At 38.7% G+C, this 21,182-nt stretch overlaps 2 protein-coding genes across 3 annotated transcripts; one reads left to right on the top strand and one right to left on the bottom strand.

Moving 5' to 3' along the window:
* Positions 1 to 2,923: 2,923 nt before the first annotated feature.
* On the top strand, positions 2,924 to 7,019 carry LOC137731988 (putative protein phosphatase 2C 35). The gene is made up of 5 exons (XM_068471263.2): positions 2,924 to 4,607; positions 5,453 to 5,584; positions 6,064 to 6,281; positions 6,364 to 6,424; positions 6,563 to 7,019. The coding sequence occupies exons 1-4, from the start codon at positions 3,690 to 3,692 to the stop codon at positions 6,368 to 6,370; spliced, it is 1,275 nt and encodes a 424-aa protein (XP_068327364.2). The 5' UTR covers positions 2,924 to 3,689; the 3' UTR covers positions 6,371 to 6,424; positions 6,563 to 7,019.
* Positions 7,020 to 9,486: 2,467 nt separating this feature from the next.
* LOC137731804 (SAC3 family protein B) lies at positions 9,487 to 20,007 on the bottom strand. Of its 2 annotated transcripts, XM_068471029.2 has the most exons (19): positions 19,776 to 20,007; positions 19,244 to 19,327; positions 18,883 to 18,981; positions 18,510 to 18,608; positions 17,710 to 17,943; positions 17,245 to 17,322; positions 16,961 to 17,038; positions 16,372 to 16,539; positions 15,705 to 15,935; positions 15,362 to 15,618; positions 15,004 to 15,104; positions 14,673 to 14,888; positions 14,036 to 14,263; positions 13,866 to 13,957; positions 13,696 to 13,789; positions 12,913 to 13,005; positions 11,982 to 12,835; positions 11,782 to 11,896; positions 9,487 to 11,341 (listed from the first exon to the last, which is right to left on the bottom strand). In XM_068471029.2, the coding sequence occupies exons 1-19, from the start codon at positions 19,925 to 19,927 to the stop codon at positions 9,569 to 9,571; spliced, it is 5,046 nt and encodes a 1,681-aa protein (XP_068327130.2). In that variant the 5' UTR covers positions 19,928 to 20,007; the 3' UTR covers positions 9,487 to 9,568. The 2 variants fall into 2 exon arrangements, with proteins under 2 accessions (XP_068327130.2, XP_088543671.1); XM_088687545.1 differs by lacking the exon at positions 16,961 to 17,038 and having other exon boundaries at positions 19,776 to 19,991.
* Positions 20,008 to 21,182: the final 1,175 nt, after the last annotated feature.

Here is a 21,182-nt window from a genome sequence, read left to right as displayed (position 1 = left end):
TTAATACACTCTGCATATTTTCCCTTACTATCCTCACATTCCACACATATTATATAAAATTAAGTGCTTCATTAGTGTCTAAATTATGCCTAGTCTAATGCATATTGTAAATTGTAAGATCTATAGTCTGCGTTAAATGTTGTTAAGTCATGGAAATACTAGAATATGTATAACGACTCTGCAACCGTTGTTGCAGAAAGAATGAAACAACTATGAAGTCTTATTTTATGTGAAGTCTCCATAACGTTGATTTTATGTTTCATTTGTCGTAAATAACTATTTCCAATCAAACGTGTTTGTGCTTTTAGTGATTTGAATGTTGTTCTACAGTAGAGAGGGAGTGGCTATGAGAGCTTGGAAAAGAAGTATATTAGAATACATGTTGAAAATAATTTGGAGCGTATACAGAAAATAAGTTTCTTTCTTAAAATCTTATAAAGCCTAAATAGTCATCTCATATTAGGATATGTAAGTTAATTAATAATAAATTTTTGTGGGATGTGTATTCAACAATATGTGACTTGCATCTTTTCTTCTTTTAGATAGGCAACGGAGGCAAGCATGAGTGGGAATGATCAATGATTTGAGTTTAGTTCTTTAGTTCGAGTGAGGGTAACATTCCGGTCTTAAGCAAAGTCGTCCTGCCTTTCCTATTCAGTCAGTTGCATATTTGTAAGCATGATTGTAGAAATACAAATGGGCGAATGAGTTTTTCAACAAATTAATATATGGGCGTGCCTGGTGAATCCACTAGATTCATCCTCAGAATGCCCTTCGTCTCTATTAGCACGTCACATATTATTAAATACACCCCTAAAAAGATTTATTATTAAATAAAGAAGCCCAACCAAAGTCACTTCCGACATCCACCCCCACATCTCCAAACCCAAAGACACCCAATGTTCTTCACCCCTTCCCCAACGATCCAGCCACGCCACTTGCACCTCCCCTACCACCCACAATCGAAGACCCAAATCTCATCTCATCATTATATAGAAGCAATGCTTCAATACCGCAAGGATAAATCAATTAAGAGACATCATCCAATTAAGTCATTTGTTTAATATGAACCACTAAAAACTAGGTTAACGAGTTTGTGCGTAGAACCTTAGTTATTCATTAATAATTTTCACAAAAATTCAACTATTTTGTGAATTAAACCAATTTGAGTTCAAACTCATTGAGTTAAATCATTCAATAGGAATGAAAAAAAGTTTCAGAGGTTGGATTATTTTTTTTTTTTTTGGGGGGGGGGGTGGTTTGATTTGTTTTCTTGGAGGACATCGATGGGGTAATTAAATATTTCTCTTTTCACTAATAGGTTTTTGTGATCGCTTTTTCTTTCTAAACCCATTTTTTTATGGGGGCAATATTCATAATAAGTTTGGAAAAAGTAAAATACAAGAGGAGTGCATAAATTATTTTCTAAAAATAATTAGATATTTTTGTTTAATGAAAATCATTTGCTTGATATAATAATTAAAAGGGTTAAAAACCCTTGTGGTCACTATCAAAAAATATAATTTTGTCACTGTGTTTCTATCAACAGAATAGTAAAATATTTAATCTATACTAACTATTAATAGAACACTCTTTGTCAACCAAAAGATGGTGAAAATACCATTTTATCCCTAAAAACAAAACTAAAGAAAAATAACCAAAATAAAAGTTATGGGCATTATAGCAAATCAAACACAAAAGAATTTTGCTATTCATTTTCTCTCCCTCGTAGTCACCCCATTTTTCCTCTCATCTCTTGGGCGTGTGTGGCTTTGGCCTTGATTAACAGTGTTGTTTTATTTTGTACGTTTTTGTCAGGACTGAAGACGACAAAAATTTACTACCACAACCTCCGACATCCACCCCTACCTCTCCAAACCAAAGACACCCAATGTTCATCACTCCTTCCCCCAACCACCCACCCACCCAGCTACCTGCACCTCTCCTACCACCCCCAATCAAAGACCCAATTAAATCGCTTCCCACCATAAGGATACATCAATTAAGAGACATCATCCAATTAAGCCAATTTGTTTAATTTGAACCATTAAAAACTAGGTTAACGAGTGTCTAGAACCTTAGTTCTTCATTATTGATTTTCACAAAAATTCAACTATTTTGTGTATTAAACCAATTTGAGTTCAAACTCAATAGGTTTAAATCATTCAATAAGAATGACAAAAGGTTTCGAGGTTGGAGGGAGGGGGTGTTTTCTTAGAGGGGCATAGATGTGATAATTTGATACATCTCTTTTCACTAATAGGTTGCTTTTCCTCATGTCTTTACATGGACAATTGATCTTCTTTACATAGACAATTCATCTTCTTCCTTATGTCTCACCGTTCTACAACTATAGGATTGACCCGTGACCACTCTGGTCCCTTATGGCTCCACCCTTGCCATTATGCACACATCACACCAAATTAATAAAAACATAACGGAAAATTTGCACCAAAAAAGTGCATAATTTCATTTTTATCGTGTCAATAACAACATTGAGAATAAAAGCATTAGTCTCTAAACTAAAAACTTTAATCAGTTTCTAAACTTGCCACATTGTGAAACAACAATTTTTATTTAATATTCAAATAGAAATGTTAAGGGGGTTTTAAAGTGTGACTTTCTATGGATTTTCTCCCACCTCACATTTTAACTTTAATTCCCGTATAAATATTATAAAACGTTGTTGTAAAAATATGAGATGACAAAAAATATATAGTGAACTTTACTTTTAAAATAGTTTCATTAACATTTCTCGTAATCAAAACTCTAATTAGTCCAAAGTTGATGAACCAAGCTCAATTTTTTTTTCTGACAATGTAGTAATAAATAAATTTTTTATATATTTAGAAATTAAATTACAGAAAGGGACAGTACCTTTTACATGGTTTGGTCGATTTCTTGGGACATGGGTTTCTTTAACACACTCAACCCACCCATGCACACATAGAATATCATTGCCCTCCCTCTCTCTCTTGAAAGAAACCCCATTTCGTCACCATTTTCAGTCACAGAGGGACACAGGGACACGGAAAGACCCCATCTTCTTTGGACTCTTCCTTTCTTAGGGTTTCGCATTTTTTGAATCTTTAAGTTCTTGATCCCTCATCTTTCGCCCTGAAAAGAAAGTAGAATTTGTATTTTTCCATCTGAAAAACTGCAAAGTCCTCGGTTTTCTGTGTCAATTCCCCGTTGCGCGTGTGATCACAGAAGCACCAAAATGTTTCCACCTTTTTAACTTTTTATTCCCCTTTGCGTTGCTCTGTGGTTTTGTGTTGAACATCGTTTCTGGGTGGCGGATTTTTTTCTCTTCTGAGGAGAATTTTCCCGGAAAGTTCTTTTCTTTCAGGGTGGAAAACAAAACCCACCAGAAATTATCATCTGGGGAAGCTTAATCCTCTGTTGTCACTGCTCCCAGGGATCCATTTTCTCAGTTCATTTGCTTTTAGGGTTTTATTCGTCGTGCCTAAATTCTGGTTCTGAATCATGAGCTCTGCTCAGAGTCACCACATCAAGCTCCACAATGTCGAATCCCAAGACTACCCATTTCGCCATTCGCACCAAGAATTGCGTTTTGGAAGCTGATCGCGCTTGGTTTCTTTCAGGCATTTTCTCAAACACGGGCTGCAATTGGCCTGGAATTGAATTTCTTGGCTCTGTTCATCTCGATTCTTTTCCTTATAGAAGCCATGGGTTGTGTCCATGGCAAGTGTTGCGGCCGGTACCCCCAGTCTTCCGATGGTGATCTACGGGACTTCAGAGATGCTGGTCCGTACAGCGCTCAGAGGAAGAACATACTCTCAGAGAGGTCATTGGAATTCGTCCCTGTTCCTTCACACGATTATCGTTTAGAGTACTCTTTGTTAACGCAGCGCGGCTACTATCCCGACTCGCCGGATAAGGAAAACCAGGACAGTTTCTGTGTTAGAACGCAAGTCCAAGGTAACCCAAATATCCATTTCTTTGGTGTGTTTGATGGGCATGGCCAATTGGGTACCCAGTGTTCTAATTTTGTTAAGGACAGGTTAGTAGAGATACTAGCGAATGATCCCACATTGTCAGCTGACCCTGTGAAAGCTTACAATTCTGCTTTTCTAACGACGAATTATGAGTTGCATAATAGTGAGATTGATGATACTATGAGTGGTACTACGGCGATAACTGTGCTTGTTATTGGGGATACCCTTTATGTCGCAAATGTGGGTGATTCGAGAGCAGTAATTGCAGTGAAAGATGGTAATAGAATTATTGCAGAGGACTTGTCTTCTGACCAAACGCCGTTTAGGAAAGACGAATGTGAGAGAGTGAAGCTGTGTGGGGCCAGAGTTCTGAGTGTTGATCAAGTGGAAGGGCTGAAGGATCCAGATATCCAGTCGTGGGGTGATGAAGAGAGTGAAGGTGGTGATCCTCCAAGGTTGTGGGTTCCAGCAGGGATGTATCCTGGAACTGCGTTTACAAGGAGTGTAGGTGATAGTACAGCTGAGACGATTGGTGTGGTTGCTACTCCAGAGGTGTCAATAGTTAAGCTGACACCTAATCATCTCTTCTTTGTTGTTGCAAGTGATGGAGTTTTCGAGTTTCTCTCAAGCCAAGCTGTGGTTAATATGGTATGTCACTTTGACCATTTACAAACTGCAATAAAGCTATACTTCCATTATTTGTTATCCTTTTAATTGATGTTCAACTGGTTTTGTCATTGATGCATTGTATTTGATTGTCTCATTATGCTAATACATTGATCTTTTGCTGCTTTTGTTATCTCACTGATAGTTCATCATCTTGTGTGTTGTACAATGACCAAGGAGGACAATTGTTTGTATGCTCTTGTGTTCATATGGTCTATGATAAATTGGGATTTGTTAGCTCTTAAATCCCGACATATAAAAGCAAAAAGTGCGGAAGAAACTTCTATTGCCATCAGAAAATAAGTTGTTATTTGGAGTTCCAGATACGTTGATAAGTTGATTTCAAATATCGTTGTGGAAGAATGTTGATAAAACTTTCTCGTCATTGGTATATCCATTATGGTTGTTGAGTCTGATCTCAATATAAACTAATGGTAGCGCTATTGGTTGCTTATTTAGAATCATTAATGTCACGTTGTCGTATCTGTACCAAAGAATATTCCAAAACTAGAAGTTAGCTTGCGTATTTTCCTCTTTAGCATCTATGAACTGCTAGTCTTTTGATCCTTTACAGTTTGCAAGCAGTTAGCGTTTGAGGTACTGCCCTTTTGTATCCATATATCATCTTCTGCCTGTGTAATTGACCAATACATATATGTGGATTTCATCCTGTATCGCTACAGAGTTTTCTGTAAATATGTAATTATTTAGCATCAATGCCACTCCAAAAAGAATAAAAATGTCAAACAGTTTTCTCTTTTTAATTTTTAACATTTCTATTACTATCCTTCCTGCTCACAAATATTAGGACAACATTCTTTATACAGGCGGCAAGATATCCAGATCCTCGAGATGCATGTGCTGCCATTGCAGGAGAATCATACAAATTATGGTTGGAACATGAAAACCGGACAGATGATATAACAATAATCATTGTTCACATCAAAGGCTTGTCCAATGTACGAATTGTGCAAACCTTCTCTTAATTTTGTTACATTTTCTTTAGGCTGATTCCCCTGCTCTGTATGAACTCTCATCAGTAATTATAGTGGTATGCTGTAAGATTCTTGGGTGTGGGATATGTTGTCCCTAGGGCTTCCATAATTAGGTTGTACCTTGTTTCTGTTTGGTTTCTATAGAAAAGTTGCACGTTTTAAGCGGTTAATTTTTTATCATATGATTTAGCAGGGTGACATCCGACACTAGATAACATATGCCCATGCCCAGAAGAGGATTTAAATTTACAACTAGCTTGATGATATTATCTATAATATGAAGGAATAGAGGAATATGAGCAATCATGTTACACTCCTATCATATTGCTGCTATTTCACATGACACATGCATAATCTGATATTAGCTATAGAGGGCATTGTTTTCCGATGTACACTTTCAACTGATTGGCTCGTTTACCAACTTTATAATGTGCATGCTACAGTCTGCTGGTGGTGCTGCAGATGAAGCAAGTGGGGCCAATAATAGGCCAGCAACACGAGTGAGAAAAACTTCAGAGTCATCTGTTACCACTGGGTCGGAAGTTTACCGCTCTGTGAGAAGTGATTCCTCAGAAGTACAGTCTTGTCAGCTTGTGCTTTCGATGAGTCGAAGCCCAGCTATTGTTGTTCCATCTCCTTCATGTCAGAGATCTTTGAGTTGGTACGTCTGTTAAGCTCTCGTATATCATTTTGTGACTATTATTCTATCAACTGTCCATTTATGTTGCCTCCATTGACTGCAGTGGTTGAACTGAAGGGAATTGACAGAGCTGCCACACGCCCCCTTGTTATTTTTCTCAAGTGGTACTTCTTTACACGATGTTCCCTTGGGTCCTTTTATATCTGATACAATCCCAATTAAGTTGATTGTAACAAGCTTATTTTTGGAGAGTAAACCGATGCCTTTGTTCAAATACCTGACTCAACTTTTTCTGTTTGCAGGATGTGGGTTGGTGGTGCATTCAGCCGTTAGCAGAAGTATTGGTTCTGCATATAGAAGAAGTTCCCCTGAACGCTAATCTCTGATCTCTAGGTTCCGTTGCTAATCTCACTAATGACACAGTTTCTGACCTATATGATATGCCTGGAGAACATTTCTCCTTCTGCTAATCCAAGAATGTAGAGAGGGAGGAAATGAGATTTGATATAGGAGGCACATACAGGAGATTCCTTTACACGAAATTCAGGGTGAACATTTCACGCACTCTTGTAAAATCTTTAGCTTCCGTTGTAATTCGTCATATCCTAAAACTGATGATTAGTAGATGTAACATATTGTGTGTTCCTCTCTCTCGCTCTCGCTCTGTGTGTAATATGATTTCCTATTGAGAATATGAATTCGATTCTTAACTGATTCAGGCATGACATACTTGTGAGCAATATATTGCGTTTTCTATAACGCTGATTCTCTCCCCACCTATTCCCTCCCCTCACAATTCCTTTTTTTGTCTCTGTAAAAAATCAATATAAGGTGTTGACGTGATTTAATCGTAACAGTTTAAAATATGAGGAAAAGGAAGGGAAGGGAAGAGAATCCTACTCTTCCTATTATAGCGTTTCAGATTCGAATCTTGTTTAATTTTGTTAAAGATGAGAAGACGTGTGATGTTATTTGGATGATGATTTTTTGAGCAATAATGTTGGGTATTGGATTCAATAATGTGATGACGGTATGAGATTGTTTTGAATGTGGGGCTTTTTTCATGTTGTTTATTTCCCCATCAAGTGACCGAACCTTCAGTGCAAGAGTGGCCTACGTGCCTTCACCTTTCGCGGTGGACTTTAAGTCTTACCCTAGCCAGTAGCCATACCTACAGGTGAGGTAGTTGAGGTAAATGACAAAAAACTACTTGTATCACGATATTTTCATATCTCATTTTTTAAAATTGACAATGTCATACCTCATCTTACGAATTTGTGCCAATGTCAGACCTTCGTCAGTTTTTTCTGTTAATTTCTTTGTTAAATGCTGACGTGGCCAGACATGAGATCCACTCACTAATCCAACTGGATTAAAAAATAATAAAATATATTTTTAATAATAAAATATTCAAAAATTAAAAATTAAAAAACTAAAAAAAAAAAAAAATTGGCCAGGGATTCGGCCTTCCCTTTCCTCCACCTGCACCAACCCTTTTTCTTGTTCTCTTTGATAGCCACCAAACCCTTCCCCATCCCCTCAACCTTCCTCCACCACCGTCTCTCTCTCTCTTCTCTCTCTCCTCTCTCTGGGATGCAGTCTCCCTCCTCCGTCCCTTTCCCCACTCGCACTCATCCTTCCCTCACCACCACTTCCCAACCCGACCTATCCCTCCCCTAGTCCCTCCATACCCAATCTTCCTTCACCACCTGCACTCGATGCTTAGCTCGCCGCTGGGAAGCTCGATCCAGAGGAATCGAATCTCGTTGAAATTCTTCAAGACTTGGGTCAGGGAGTGGTGGGTGACGCCGGATTGGTCGAGGCTGTTGTTATCGGCTGCAGAGGAATATGGGTCATCGACGGAGAGAGCGGAGTGGGACCCATTTGGGGATCGCCAGTTAGGTCCCAGGAACCGGCCGAGCGCTTGCAAAGGCAGACCACAACTCCATCCCTTTCTTCTCCGATGAAACCACCAACCCAGTCCTTCTTGTCTCTGGTTACCCCACCTCAACCTCTCTGCTTCAGCGAATGTTATTCCCATCTCCAACGAAACCCAACGTCTCTCGTATGGACCTCAGCATCCCATCTTCCAATATATCGATCTCCTCATCATCTCACCCCCTCCATCTGAAAAATTTGAAGCTGCCGCCGGCTATCCTGAGATGCGAGGCCATCCCCTGTGACAAACTCGAAGTCGCCTTCCAGGCCGTCAAGATTTAGATCGCCGATCAAGTAGTTTTGCCGGTTGAAAACTCCGTCGATGGGGACACAGAGGTCTGCAATTTGACGAACCTCAAGGAATGGTTGGAGCTGCACCGCGCCGTTTTGGAGGGAGGGAAGGTGAAAAAATTAGGGAGATCTTGTTGAAGACAAGTATGAGGAGGAGTCAGGGTGGGATCTGGGTTTGGGTTGGGGGAAGACGGGAGAAGATAAAGACGAGAGAGAACGGTTGGTGCGGGTGGGGGAAAGGGAAGGCCGGATCCCTTAGGCCATTTTTTAATTTTTAATTTTTAATTTTTTTAATTTTTTTAATTTTTGAATATTTAATTATTAAAAATATATTTAATTATTTTTTAATCTAATTGGTTTAGTGAGTGGGTCTTGTCTGTGGTCACGTCGCATTTAAAAGAGATATTAATAGAAGGTCTGACATTGGCACAAATTTGTAAGATGATGTATAATATTGTCAATTTTAAAATATGAGGTATGAAAGTGTCATGACACGAATAATTGAGGTAATTTTGTGTAATTTATCCAAATTATAATATGCTCTGGTGTATCTTATAGATGGGGTATTTTTTTGGACAGATATTGGTTATTGAATTTTTTATCAGGGCATTAACGGCTAGAAGCAATAGTATATAAGATACACCAGGCATACTAAAAAATCACAACTCCTTTGTTTATTAGTGTTGTGAAAACATTGCCGGCCAATTACTGGAAAACAAGTGCTCCATCATGGTGCCGTTCAACGCAGAGCACCTTCTTTTTTGGGGACCCGCGGCCAAAGAAAGAAAAAGATTGAAGTTTAGGTGCAAGCACGCGTTTGTCGTTTTTGTAGATTCGATGAATGTAAACCGAGAAGCAAGAAAAAAGATGCTAGCGGCAGTCGTGCATCAAATCATGGTGCAATCTTTTTATGAGAGCGGATTGGCTGTGTTGTGCAAAACCATCAACGGCTAAGACCGTGTCATGCGTGGTGGATGTGGTCTACAGTCATCCGTGGTTGAAAGATGGAAATCTAACGGTTATATTTCAAGTAAATTAACTCAAGTCGTTTGAAAATTCGTACAAAAATCGTTAGAAAATTAGAAATAAACGGACAGCTTCTCGTCTATCACATTCTGTAACATGTTACACTGTTCTAGCAATATGCTTAATTTTTCAGCTCCCTTGGTCGCTTCTCCAGTCACCACCATTTCTATGCCAGCATTCTCCAACCTCCCATTTTCGTGGGATACGTTTTCTATTTCCGCTTCACCATCGTGCGCTAAACTTCGTTCATCCTCCATCCAGTCATTTGCATTCAGGGTCTCGTGGATTTCACCATCAGATGTTTCACGAAGAGCTAGACCCGATTCTAGCAAGGGCCGCCCTCTATGGGATGAAGGAGGGCCGCACCCAACTTCGATGACTTCATCCAGAGTCGGCTGATTAAGGTAAGAGGGCGAAGGTCCGGTATCTTCAAGCCCCAACTTACCCAGGTTCCCAGAAACTGTGTTAAGACGAGGACTTTCCAAGACATAAGCCGAAGAGAATGCCCCATTGGCTAAACCCATTAACCGCCAGTTGAAAATTCGTCGGAAGATGATAACCCAATTCGGAACTATATAGCAGCACGAGTCATGGCGCTCAAGTCGGCAGCTTCTTTGTAGCATAACATGTGCCTCTTTTATAGCAAGTGCAGGTCCCATCATCTTACTTGAATGCGTCAGGTATTCAATCAAGCCATTTTCAAGTTCATCTCTCAGGTTTTCAATCTCATTTCCTGCATTACATCTGGGTAGCCACGAAATACTGTCGGGAAACGTTGGAAGTCTACAATCCCCTAGAGCCGACATTAGTGATTCAACTTTTTCCGACGAGCTCCATCCTACAATTGGCAGGCACCAATTGACAAACCTGTAATCATCACTGAACTCCTCTAGCAAAGCAATCTCGGGGCAAGGCCAACTGGATGGATTTGATTCCACAGCAGCAGCAATTTTCTTCTGTGACCAATCCAAGGCTTTGTTGAAGGCAAGGATACAGTTGTCTGGACCTACTTCATAATCTTTCATTTTGTCTAGTGGCTCCAATGAAGAATTCAAGTAGGTAAGAATGAGTTCGCGTGTTTTCACATGACGAAGAATGGGTTGAAGGGGCGATTCACTTGCAAGCCATCGTAGCCCTTCCCTAAGTCGGTTGTCACTGAAAAACCCATCCCATTGGTTTTCAACAAGCGGGACAACATGAAAGCTGCTTATTCGTGACTTATCCAAGTCATGGAGACCCAAATTATCGACAATAGTGGAGTCATCAACATTGTTCTTGTATGAGCCACTTAAGATCAGAAGGGGCAAACAGGAACCGTAAGGTATCGACATCAGAAGATTACGAAGACGGTCTTTTTGCAATTTCCAAGGGATGCTTTCAGATGTAAGAAACAAAATAGCACTTGCACCGGATACACTTTCACTTGGATTATCAGAACTTGCATCCTTGACCACAGACAAACAGCAGTTCAGATCTGAACCAGATTGGTCACGAACCCATTTCTTCCATATTGAGACACCAGGGGATGAAATTACAAGATCCTCATCATCATCGTCCACATCATTTGCCGAAGGCATGAGCTTTGAAAGCAACCAGGGGGCTGCTCCTGAGACATGGCTCCTCTGCCCCAGTTCATCACCTTCTAGATTGTTCATCTGAGAACATACAACAGTTTTCCAGCATAGGCATCTAGCATCCGGGTTTCTTCTGCCTAGTATATCTGCTATTACATCTGAAACATTAAGTCTTGACCATGACTGACCATGCTTTTTATATCTCTCCCTCAAAACGAGATCAATGTCAAACTCGCCAGAAGTGCTTGGTTGCTACAAAATGAAACAAAAACGATTTAGGCGGAGATAAATAATCACTTAGATTTCTTCCCAGCAAATAAACCATGTTCCAACAGATGTAAAAACAATTCTCCTATAGGAACCAATGCTTCAATAAGTCAGAAAAGAACATTATGGGACAAGAAATCCAATAAGACAGCAGTACACAAAGAAACAATCTCTAAAACCAAAATTTTAGTTATCCTTCCATTGACGAAACTATTGAAACATACTTGAACCCACAACAATCACCCAACTACAGCTTCACCAGCGGCATGAACAAGAAAAGAAAGGAAATCTCTAAAATCTGAATTACCTAAGCTCACAAAGAAGGAAATTTACTGTCTTCTTAAACTATCATCTTCTAAGCACAAACAAAAACAAAATGATAAAGCACACGGGCATATTAGCTTCAAAAAATTGAAAAAGCTTACATCTCTCTTGAGTTGAATTGGTGGCCCCAATGATAAAGAATTCAATGCAGCATTTGCTGCTAACTGCTTTTTCTCTCGCAGTGCTCTTAGCTTCAGAGAACGTCGCTTCCATAATCTGATGAGGAAAAAAGTGGGAACATGAAGGTACTGGATAACAATAGCTTCAACATACAGCCAAATAAGTACAACACGCTAAATACCTTAGCATCAATTTGAGTTTTGCCTCCTCAATTTCTTCCTGTTGAGAATTCGCCATAACATCATTGTTTTCATCTACCTGATGGAGGTCTGGAATTTCCTCGTCTTCCAACTTATCGGTGACCATATTTTGGAAAACTGGATATTCCATACTGGAACTATATGTACCAACAGATGATCTCTCTTGTACAGCTTTTTTTGACTCAATTTGCAATGGCATTTGTTCCATTCCAGAATGCATGCGTCCCTCTGGAGAGTTACTAAAAAGAGCACCATAGTTTGGCTTCTCCATGGTATCAACTTTATCAGGCTGGGGTGTAAATGATGAGAAAGCCCACGAGGAAGGAGACACAGCAGATGCCCTACGGGGACCTTCACTGTATTGACGAAAAATTGGTGTTTGAATCGTTTGCTGCTTTTGTCTGACATCTTCTGGAGATGAAAAAATTGGTGCTTGAATCATTTGCTTCTTTTGTCTGATATCTTTTGGGGATGAAACATCTTCAAAATTAGGCCTTTTTTCATCAACTTCACTAACAGATTTTGTTACTTCAATGGCTGGGACATGACGAGCAGGACTTTCCTTTTCAACATATGAAATATTTTTTGGTTCAGGCTTCTTTGTCTTAGTCATCAGAATTTCTTTTGTTGCTTCAGAAGACAAGGATATGACTTGACTAGAACCCAAAACATCCTTGACTATCCTTCTTGACTTTTTCATATTGACCAGTTTAGAACACTTGGTAGGATAATCCTCATCAACATTGAGAAATGGGCCTTCCTTCACGATATATGGCTCTTGGAATGACTTTATTGCAAACCCGTGATACTCTGAAAGGCTTTCAATTTCATCTTCCTAATTTCAACCATCAAAGAAGAAGCATAAGATAAGTAAAAATGGTTCATCCTTCCCCTGTACCAAAGCATACATACCTCCATTGCCAGCCACTTGGCAGCATCCGCAATAGGGAGACCTTGGTTATTCTGGAGACCTGCATGTATAGAAGCAAGTGCCTGGGTTCGTAACTGGTCAAAACAGCAAAGAATGTTAGTTACAAGAGACCCTATGGCCGAATCTTACTGCCTTGGGTCTTTATGTATGACTATCATTAGAGCCTAGGCCCTAGACACTGCAAAGCAGTGCTGTGAAGGAGGAAGAGAGAAGAAAACACAGTAACCATGCTTTAATCAAGTTCAACCTAAACTTCTAAGTCTTCTATTCACAAAAGATTTTCATCTGAGTACAATGAGATTGATTCGCAACTTCTTCCCTTCTTTACATAAGAAAAGCTACCAAGCAAAAATCTTAAACACTTAACCTCGAAGAAACCACTTAGAAAACCCTAGGTAAACCGTATTCTAAAACTAATCTATATTTAGCAAAAAAGTAAAACTCTACAATAGCATAAGAATAATGGAGACTTCAAATTCTTTTAAGCCTACACTCTTGATGACACTTTGTTCAAAATAATGTTCACAACATTTCCCTTGAATGTCACAGATAGAGCAGCTGGAAGGGAAAAAACAAAATCTTTAATATGTTTCAATCAATCTAGCTCAGCAAGTTTCTAAAATCACAGCGCATACTGCATTTTACAGTACTTGCTACCTTAGCACTGAATGCTTTGCTGGTAGATAGAGCAGTCTTGTTTATTTTTTGTGGGGTCAAAGATCCCCATTTTAAAGCATACCACAAACTAAGAAATTTAATCATACCTTTGAGAAGTGAGCATGCATTAGGCAAGCTTGGAGGTAACTTGCTTTCCTCGCAAGTCGAAAGAAAGCTATAAAATTACCAGTTCTGCAAGCTCTGCAAGAGGAAATCAATTTATATTAAAATTCAGTTTACACCAAAATCAGAAAATACATTTGAAGGAAGTGATTACCTAGCTACATCACGCGCAAATAGCACCTCTGAAGTTTGTCTTATTTCTGGAGTCATCTTTGCAAGATCAAGTGAGAGCTCTGCGGGTTCAACCTAGCAGGAATCCCGAAAACTTTAGACAACAACAAAATGAACCGAGTACAACAGTGTGACTACTGCAGGAGACCTTACCATGTACCCAGGATGCTTGTCCAGCTTGAGAAGGGCATAGTAACCTCGAAACTCTTTTTCTGTAGGAATGTTTATTCCTTTCTTTCTGTGATCATCATACAATTGGAACAATTCAACAGATGTTTTATTCATCTGTTCGATATTGAGGTGTGCATCAAATCCCTCAGAAAAGCCCTCTCCTCTTGAGTATTCACATAATTCATGCATGACAATTATGTGAAGTCTTATCTGAAACTCAATGCATAACAATCAGTGCTTTGTACTTATCACCAACCAAATGCATATCCTTGAAGAAGAAGAAAAAATGCTGAGATAGTATGTATGTGAAATACGTAGAAAGGTAAAGAGGAGTTTCCGAGTTACTTATCAAAACAAAGAGAAAAAAACATGAGTACATAAGAATAATTTAACCAGCCTTTTTTATACAGCTTGGAACTAGACGATGAAAAGGACCTCAGAAAACTATGAGGAAGAGCCCATAAGAATAAGATAATTTCGCTATCCCATAATCCTCACTCCTTTCATAATAAAAACATGTCCACACATTTTCTTCACAGTTAATGTTGATAATTACAAGTTATGTTAAAGCAATAGCATATCAGCAAACAGGAAGAAAAGTATAGAGGAGAGGACTCACCATTTGCTCCAGCATAGTAATAGCCTCTTGGTTAAAAATGTGCTGCATTCTCAAGTCCATTCGAATTGCTCGCATTCGATCCCATAGGAAGTTGTATATGCTAAGAAACTTATCATTGTAAGGCTTATCAAGCAAATTGAGCAAATAATCAATTGTCCTCTGCAGGATCCGCATTGGTCGTATCAGGTTTGCATCTCGCTCAGCTGTTCTGTTATACTGTATACAAATGACATTGAACATCCATCATGCTTCATCTTATTAATGAAGTAATTTCTTGAAGAGGGGACGGAGGTGCGTGTGGGTGGGGGTGAGGGGATAGCACAAAGAATACCTTTTTAACAGCAAGGGACATGCTGGTTTGATTTCTATCCCCATCCAAGCGCTCATATTGATCAAGATCCCCTTTCCTTTCTCGTTCTGCCCTTTCTGACTCTGAAATATTAAGGAAAACTTAGTCAGATTAAAGGACTGAATGTCTCATACTCTTCTAGCACAAAAGAAGAAAGCAACAGATAAATTACTAAAAATGGAGCGTTAATCTTTCGTTGATATTTCCTCACTTATGGACCCTCGATATTTTGGTCAATACTATTGGCCATCTGTCCTACTTTCTTCCACATTTTATCAAGTGGTCATGCTAGAGGCATAAAGAGCCATAGATAATTGTGTATCATGGTTGAGAGGCATACCAGGACACATATCCGGGCACAACCCAATAATGATACCAGACGACTCCACGCCTTCATCCTCAGGTAACGCATTGCCATCAGTACCATCCATAGCCAGTTCGGTAGATTTATATGCAGCTAATTTGTTCCTCTCAACATTAGATAGCTCATGTCTATTTGCAGAAACCCCTGGCTCTACAATATCAGGATTGTTTTGTGGAGTTTTACTTAATTCAACCTTGAACCGGGCTAACCGCTTAGCTTTGGCTTGCATTTCTCTGCAAATGACATCAGGAAAAATACTTTAGTAAACCTCAAGCTTGAGTAAGCATGTAGAAAAAAACCAACACACCTAAAATTTTACCGTTCAGTACCATCTTGAGTGGCATAAGAGTTTCCGTGAAACACTTGATCCTCGGGAAGTAAAGGAGGTGACCTTGTTCTTTTGGCCACCGGGACGCTGGTCAAATTTCTTGCAGCAGCTTCAGAAATAGTATTGCTTGCAGGTTGCAAAGACTTTTTGTGTACCCGAGAATCAGGAGTACTAAAACTGGTATTTGATCTACTATTGAACCCAATAGGAGATACAGAAGGCCTGGAAAAGGTCATATGAGATTCACTCAGAATATTCCCACCTTGTTTCTGGGGATGCAAACAGCCATATGCCATAAAAATGCCATTAAGAATAACAGATTTAAGTGGACAAATTCCATTAAACTTCTCTTTTTCCAAACCTAAAGATCCACTTTCACTTTACAGTAAACAACTGCTTGGATAAACTTTGCAATGAAACTGTCCCATTTATATAGAAGAAGATAAGAACTCCTCTATTTCTCCCCTTATGCACTTCACATGAATCTTAATCCTTTTTGTATGCCCAGACTACAGATAGTAGATCCCAATTGTCTTCACAAATCTTAAAAATTTTAAGTGTCTACTAATATATGTTAATTTAAGTTTTATAGTCATCTCGAGGAAAATATGAATTTTCTTGGACAACTTCATTAGTCGTAACTAGTAAAAGTGGGAACCTTGTTCTTTTCGGGACTTGACCATTGTCATGTTTCAGAGGAAAATTTCTACCAGTACCATAAGGCCCATCAAAAGGTGATACTAGAGAAGGTTCTTGAGGAGCCCGCAATTCAGCATGATCAAGTAACTCCGGACAACTATCCACTTCAGAAGAGGGAAATGCATGCCTATGTACAAAACAACAGCCTGTTCAAAGAGAGATCACTACGAGAAAAAAACTGCAATAGAATAAAGTTATCTTACAGACTAAAGCCATGTTTAAAAGAAACACACAAAAGGAAACCATGCATATCATCTTGGATAAAAAAATGAAGCACATACCTATATAAGAAAAAAAATATGTTCACAGGGAAAATATTTTAATTTTCTATGTTGATCCCATAGCAATGAGCAGACATGCAAACATAAAGGGACCAGTATTTTTGGAGATAATGTAGCTGAACTATTATGTGCTCACCCAGAACACAGTTTCCCAAATACTGTACATGACAGTGTTACAATAGCATACAAAAGATGGTTTTCATCAGAACATTAACAGTTTAATTGTCACCGAATCATCTCACACAAAGAGTTGAACTTAGAACTTACTCTTCAATTCCAACAGAAGGATGCAAATCCTCATAAGAGACCAAGGGAGGCGATCGTATTCTTGGAGAAACTAAGCGACTGCATATATTTACAAACAAATCTAAGTGGCTATAGGATTAAGTAAATTAAACCAGAACTAATAAGGCCAAAAACCAAAGCAGTCTTTCAAGGAGCATATCCTCATGGAAACTTTTCAACCTCAAACAAAAGATTAACAGTTTAAATGTCACAGAATCACTTCACACTCAAACACGCATGCACAAAAAGTTGAACTCAGAACTTACTCTTCAACTCCAACAGAAGGATGCAAATCCTCATAAGAGACCAAGGGAGGCGATCGTATTCTCGGAGTAACTAAGTGACTGCACATAGTTACATGCAAATCTTAGTGACTATAGGATTAAGCAAATTAAAGCAGAACTAACAAGGCCAAAAACCAAAGCAATCTTTCAAGGAACATATCCTCATGGAAACTATTCAACCTCAAGTCAAAAAAGTAAAGAAAACATATTAACCTCATTATGAATCAATAACCAAGCATAGATCATAGCACTAAAGTTGATAAACTGACCCAAATTAAAGTTTGCGGTCATGTGATACAGTTTTACTCACACAAAAGTGAGCACACTTCCAACAGCTAGAGTCACTAGGTTGACGTAGTGCAATTAATAATGTAAATAAGTGCAAACTCATCAACATCAATTACAGAGAACAAAATGACAAAACTAACAAGAAAGAAAGCACTTAACCTTCTAGGGACAACTTGAGTGGAATTTCTGAAATTGACATCTTTAGACAGAAAGGGAGGCGATCTGATCTCTTTAGTGTCTTGGAATCTGGACACCTTGGCAGTAACACTAGTTCCAGAATTACGAGAAACAACAAATGATGTGACGGCAGATGTCCTTTGATGAGCCTGGGTATCATAATTCTTAAAGGAGGATCCCTGCCCACCATCCCAAGTAGGATGAGAATCTGTGGACCTGGATGCAAAAGAATAGCTATCAGTATGAGTTATCACATATATGATTTAAAAGGATCAGTGACCAATCAAAATAATACGCAAGGGTCACATTAAACAGAAATGACTTACATGCAAACAAATGCATACATGAAAATGCAAAGCACAGAATCAATGTTGCTACTGCTAAACATAAAGGTCTGTACATGTAACAGAAAAGTATACACAACGACCATAATATGCAGAGGACACTGGTTTGATAAAGTTAAAAATATCTAAACAACCAATAGTATATCTTTCAGAAGAAACGAAGAAAGAAAACTAATATTTTGTAAACTGTTATAGTCAAAACGTGCAACACATATATCCAGCTCCTTAGTTTAAAGCCACAATAAATTTATAGGTTGGGGTTTGTCTTTACACATTGACCACAAATATAAATTGCGGACAAGCCTCAAGCGCTCAGTTCTCCAAGACCACATGCCAAAATTACTCACCAAGGGGTACAAGAGATGCTAAATGTAATTGGTTTTCTCAAATCATCTTAAACACAGAATACTGAATGTACAATTACAGGGGTTGTTGTACCTATGGACTCCTGCAGATGGGTAAGAATGACTTGCAGCAGGACGAGCTCTTTCAAAGGCCAAATGAGGTGAATGCAGCTGCCCTGGAGCTTCAGGCCCCCTATGTTGAAATAAAAATGATTAAGTTTTTAATACATAACGAAACCCAAATGCTCAATGGCTATTCAATCACAGGTGTTTATGCATAACTCAGGCACATTCATGCATCGATAATATATCACAGCACTATATTCTTCTCTAACGTGTCATAAATTAAACATGTGCCACAAGAATGTGATCACATTGAGACAGATACACATGGAAAAAAACATAAAACACTAAGTGAAACACAAAATAAGGAATTTAGACGTTTAATTTACAAGGGTTGTCCTTACCCATGGACTCCTGCAGAAGGGTAAGGTTGACTCGCAGCAGGAAGAACTCTTCCAAAGCCTAAAGGAGGAGAATACAGCTGCCCTGGAGCTTCAGGCCCCCTATGTTCAAATAAACCAATAAGTTTTTACCAAAGCCAAATGCTCGATGACCATTCAATCACAGGTTTTTATGCGGGACTCAGCACACTCATACATCAATGATATATCACAGCACCATATTTTTCTATGACATATACATTAAACATACACCAAATAATTTTGTGATCGCATTGGGACTGATAACAAAGACAGAAATCATATAACACCAATTGAAACACTTTTAAGGAATTTAAAAGTTTACAGTTCTTGGTGTTGTCATTACCTATGGACTCCTTCAGACGGGTAAGGATGACTCGCAGCAGAACGAGCTCTTTCAAAGGCCAAAGGACCTAGAGCTTCAGGCCCCCTATGTTCAAATAAAACCAATAAGTTTTTAATACATGACCGAACCCAAATGCTCAATGGCTATAATTCAATCACGGGTTTTTACTATGCTAATTAAATTAATCCAGACTTGCACATGACCCATAAACCCATACAAGATATGCAGATTTAGAAAGCTGACAATGAGCTATTGTTATAGAATTTGATTAAAAAAAAAAAAAAAAACAAGAACTCGAATTCGATCACGAATACATTCTTCCACTCATACATAATTGAGGACAAAATTCTTCCCATTTATCCAAATTTCTGTAGTATGCTTAAACACAGAAAAGGGAAATTTAATATCTGAAATTCTTAGAGAGGAGAAAACACAAAATAAAAAAATAAAAAAGAATGATACTTTGAATTAGTTTCAACTATCCAAAAGAAACCCATGTGAGGAGCAATTAAGAAAAATTGAGAGAGCGAACCTGGACGGAGAACGCAGCGGAGCAGCGTCGGAAAAAGGAGGGTTGGTCGGCGGAGAAGGCGAAGGCGGCCGACCGCTGCCGAAGTTTCCGAATAGTGGCCGCGATCCCGGCGGTCCTGTTGGTCCTGACGCCTTGCTAAATCCCGGGTACATTGTGTGTTCAGAGTGTGCCTTCTTGCTGATGGTTTGCTCTCTTTCCTTTGTTTCAGACTTTTGAAAGTTTTGAGCTTTGAAAGCTTGAAACGCGAAGGGATGATTTGGGTCTTAATGGCCCAGATCCAAGCCAGACTCAGACCCATTTGCGACTATTGGGCCGCATCACATCACCAGTCCAAATGATTGAGGAAATGCACATTTAAGTTAGGGTTATTTTATACGGATATAACTTGGCTCTTGAAAGAATTAGCAGCATCCCTTGCTGATCACCAATCAAGGTTAAAAACATGTCAAAGTTGTAATTAAAAAATTCATAATTTGGACACATGTTTAGTCGTGATTGGTGATGAGCAGTTCCTGTTCATTTTATACACACCCCACAATTTTATGAAAAACCCCACATTACAAAACTTTCTAAAAAATTTCAGCTTTGTCTTGATAGAAAAAATAAATAAATAAAATTCCAGCTTTGTCCCTCATTCTTTTGGAGCAACCCCATATCGCCACTCCAAAAACCAAAGGGCACGTTTGGCAGTCCCAATTCGACAATCAAGTATTGGCTCGTTTAGATGTGCTTTTAAAATGACTAGAATCACTTTAGATAAAATGTTTTCTTTGGTTCTAGGAAGCACCTTAAGTGCTTTTCTAGAATTTATTTGCATTTTTACTAAGGATTGGTTATAAAAACATTTTCACCAAAAATTCTTTCAGTCATTTTAAAAACACATTCAAACGAGCTCTATATTTGATTACCTCAATAAACATTGGTCGGAAACTCTCATTTCATTGGTTACAATCCAACACTTCGACTCACCAACCCGGATACTCCTTTACCTTTATCACCTTCGTCGTCGAAGTCGTCGTCCCGCATAGGCCACCCTGTTGTGGCCCCTCTTTGTGTCTATCTCTTTGAAAAAACATAAAATAAATAAATAATATATATATAAAAAAAAAAAAGCGAGACATTTCTTCTAGAGTATCAAATGCAAATGAGAGAGAGAGAGAGTGAGTGAGTTACGCTTTAAATAAAAGCCGTTACATGAGATATAATGGGCAAGGGGTTCGTGATTGTGCAGGTTCTTGGATGCCACCCCACAAGTCCAGAAAACTTAACTCAAACTAGAGCCATAAGGTCGTCTCCATTTGCTTGTTACTTATATATATCATCTTCGGTCGACTACAGTTTTAACTGTGCTTGATTAGACGTTCGTATGACTATTTGTAACACAGATTTCAGTCACAAGTATATCTG

Source organism: Pyrus communis, chromosome 16 (genome assembly GCF_041283825.1).
Source record: "Pyrus communis isolate YQ-2024b chromosome 16, ASM4128382v1, whole genome shotgun sequence".
Lineage (NCBI taxonomy): Eukaryota > Viridiplantae > Streptophyta > Magnoliopsida > Rosales > Rosaceae > Pyrus > Pyrus communis.
This window is presented reverse-complemented; position numbering and strand designations above follow the sequence as displayed.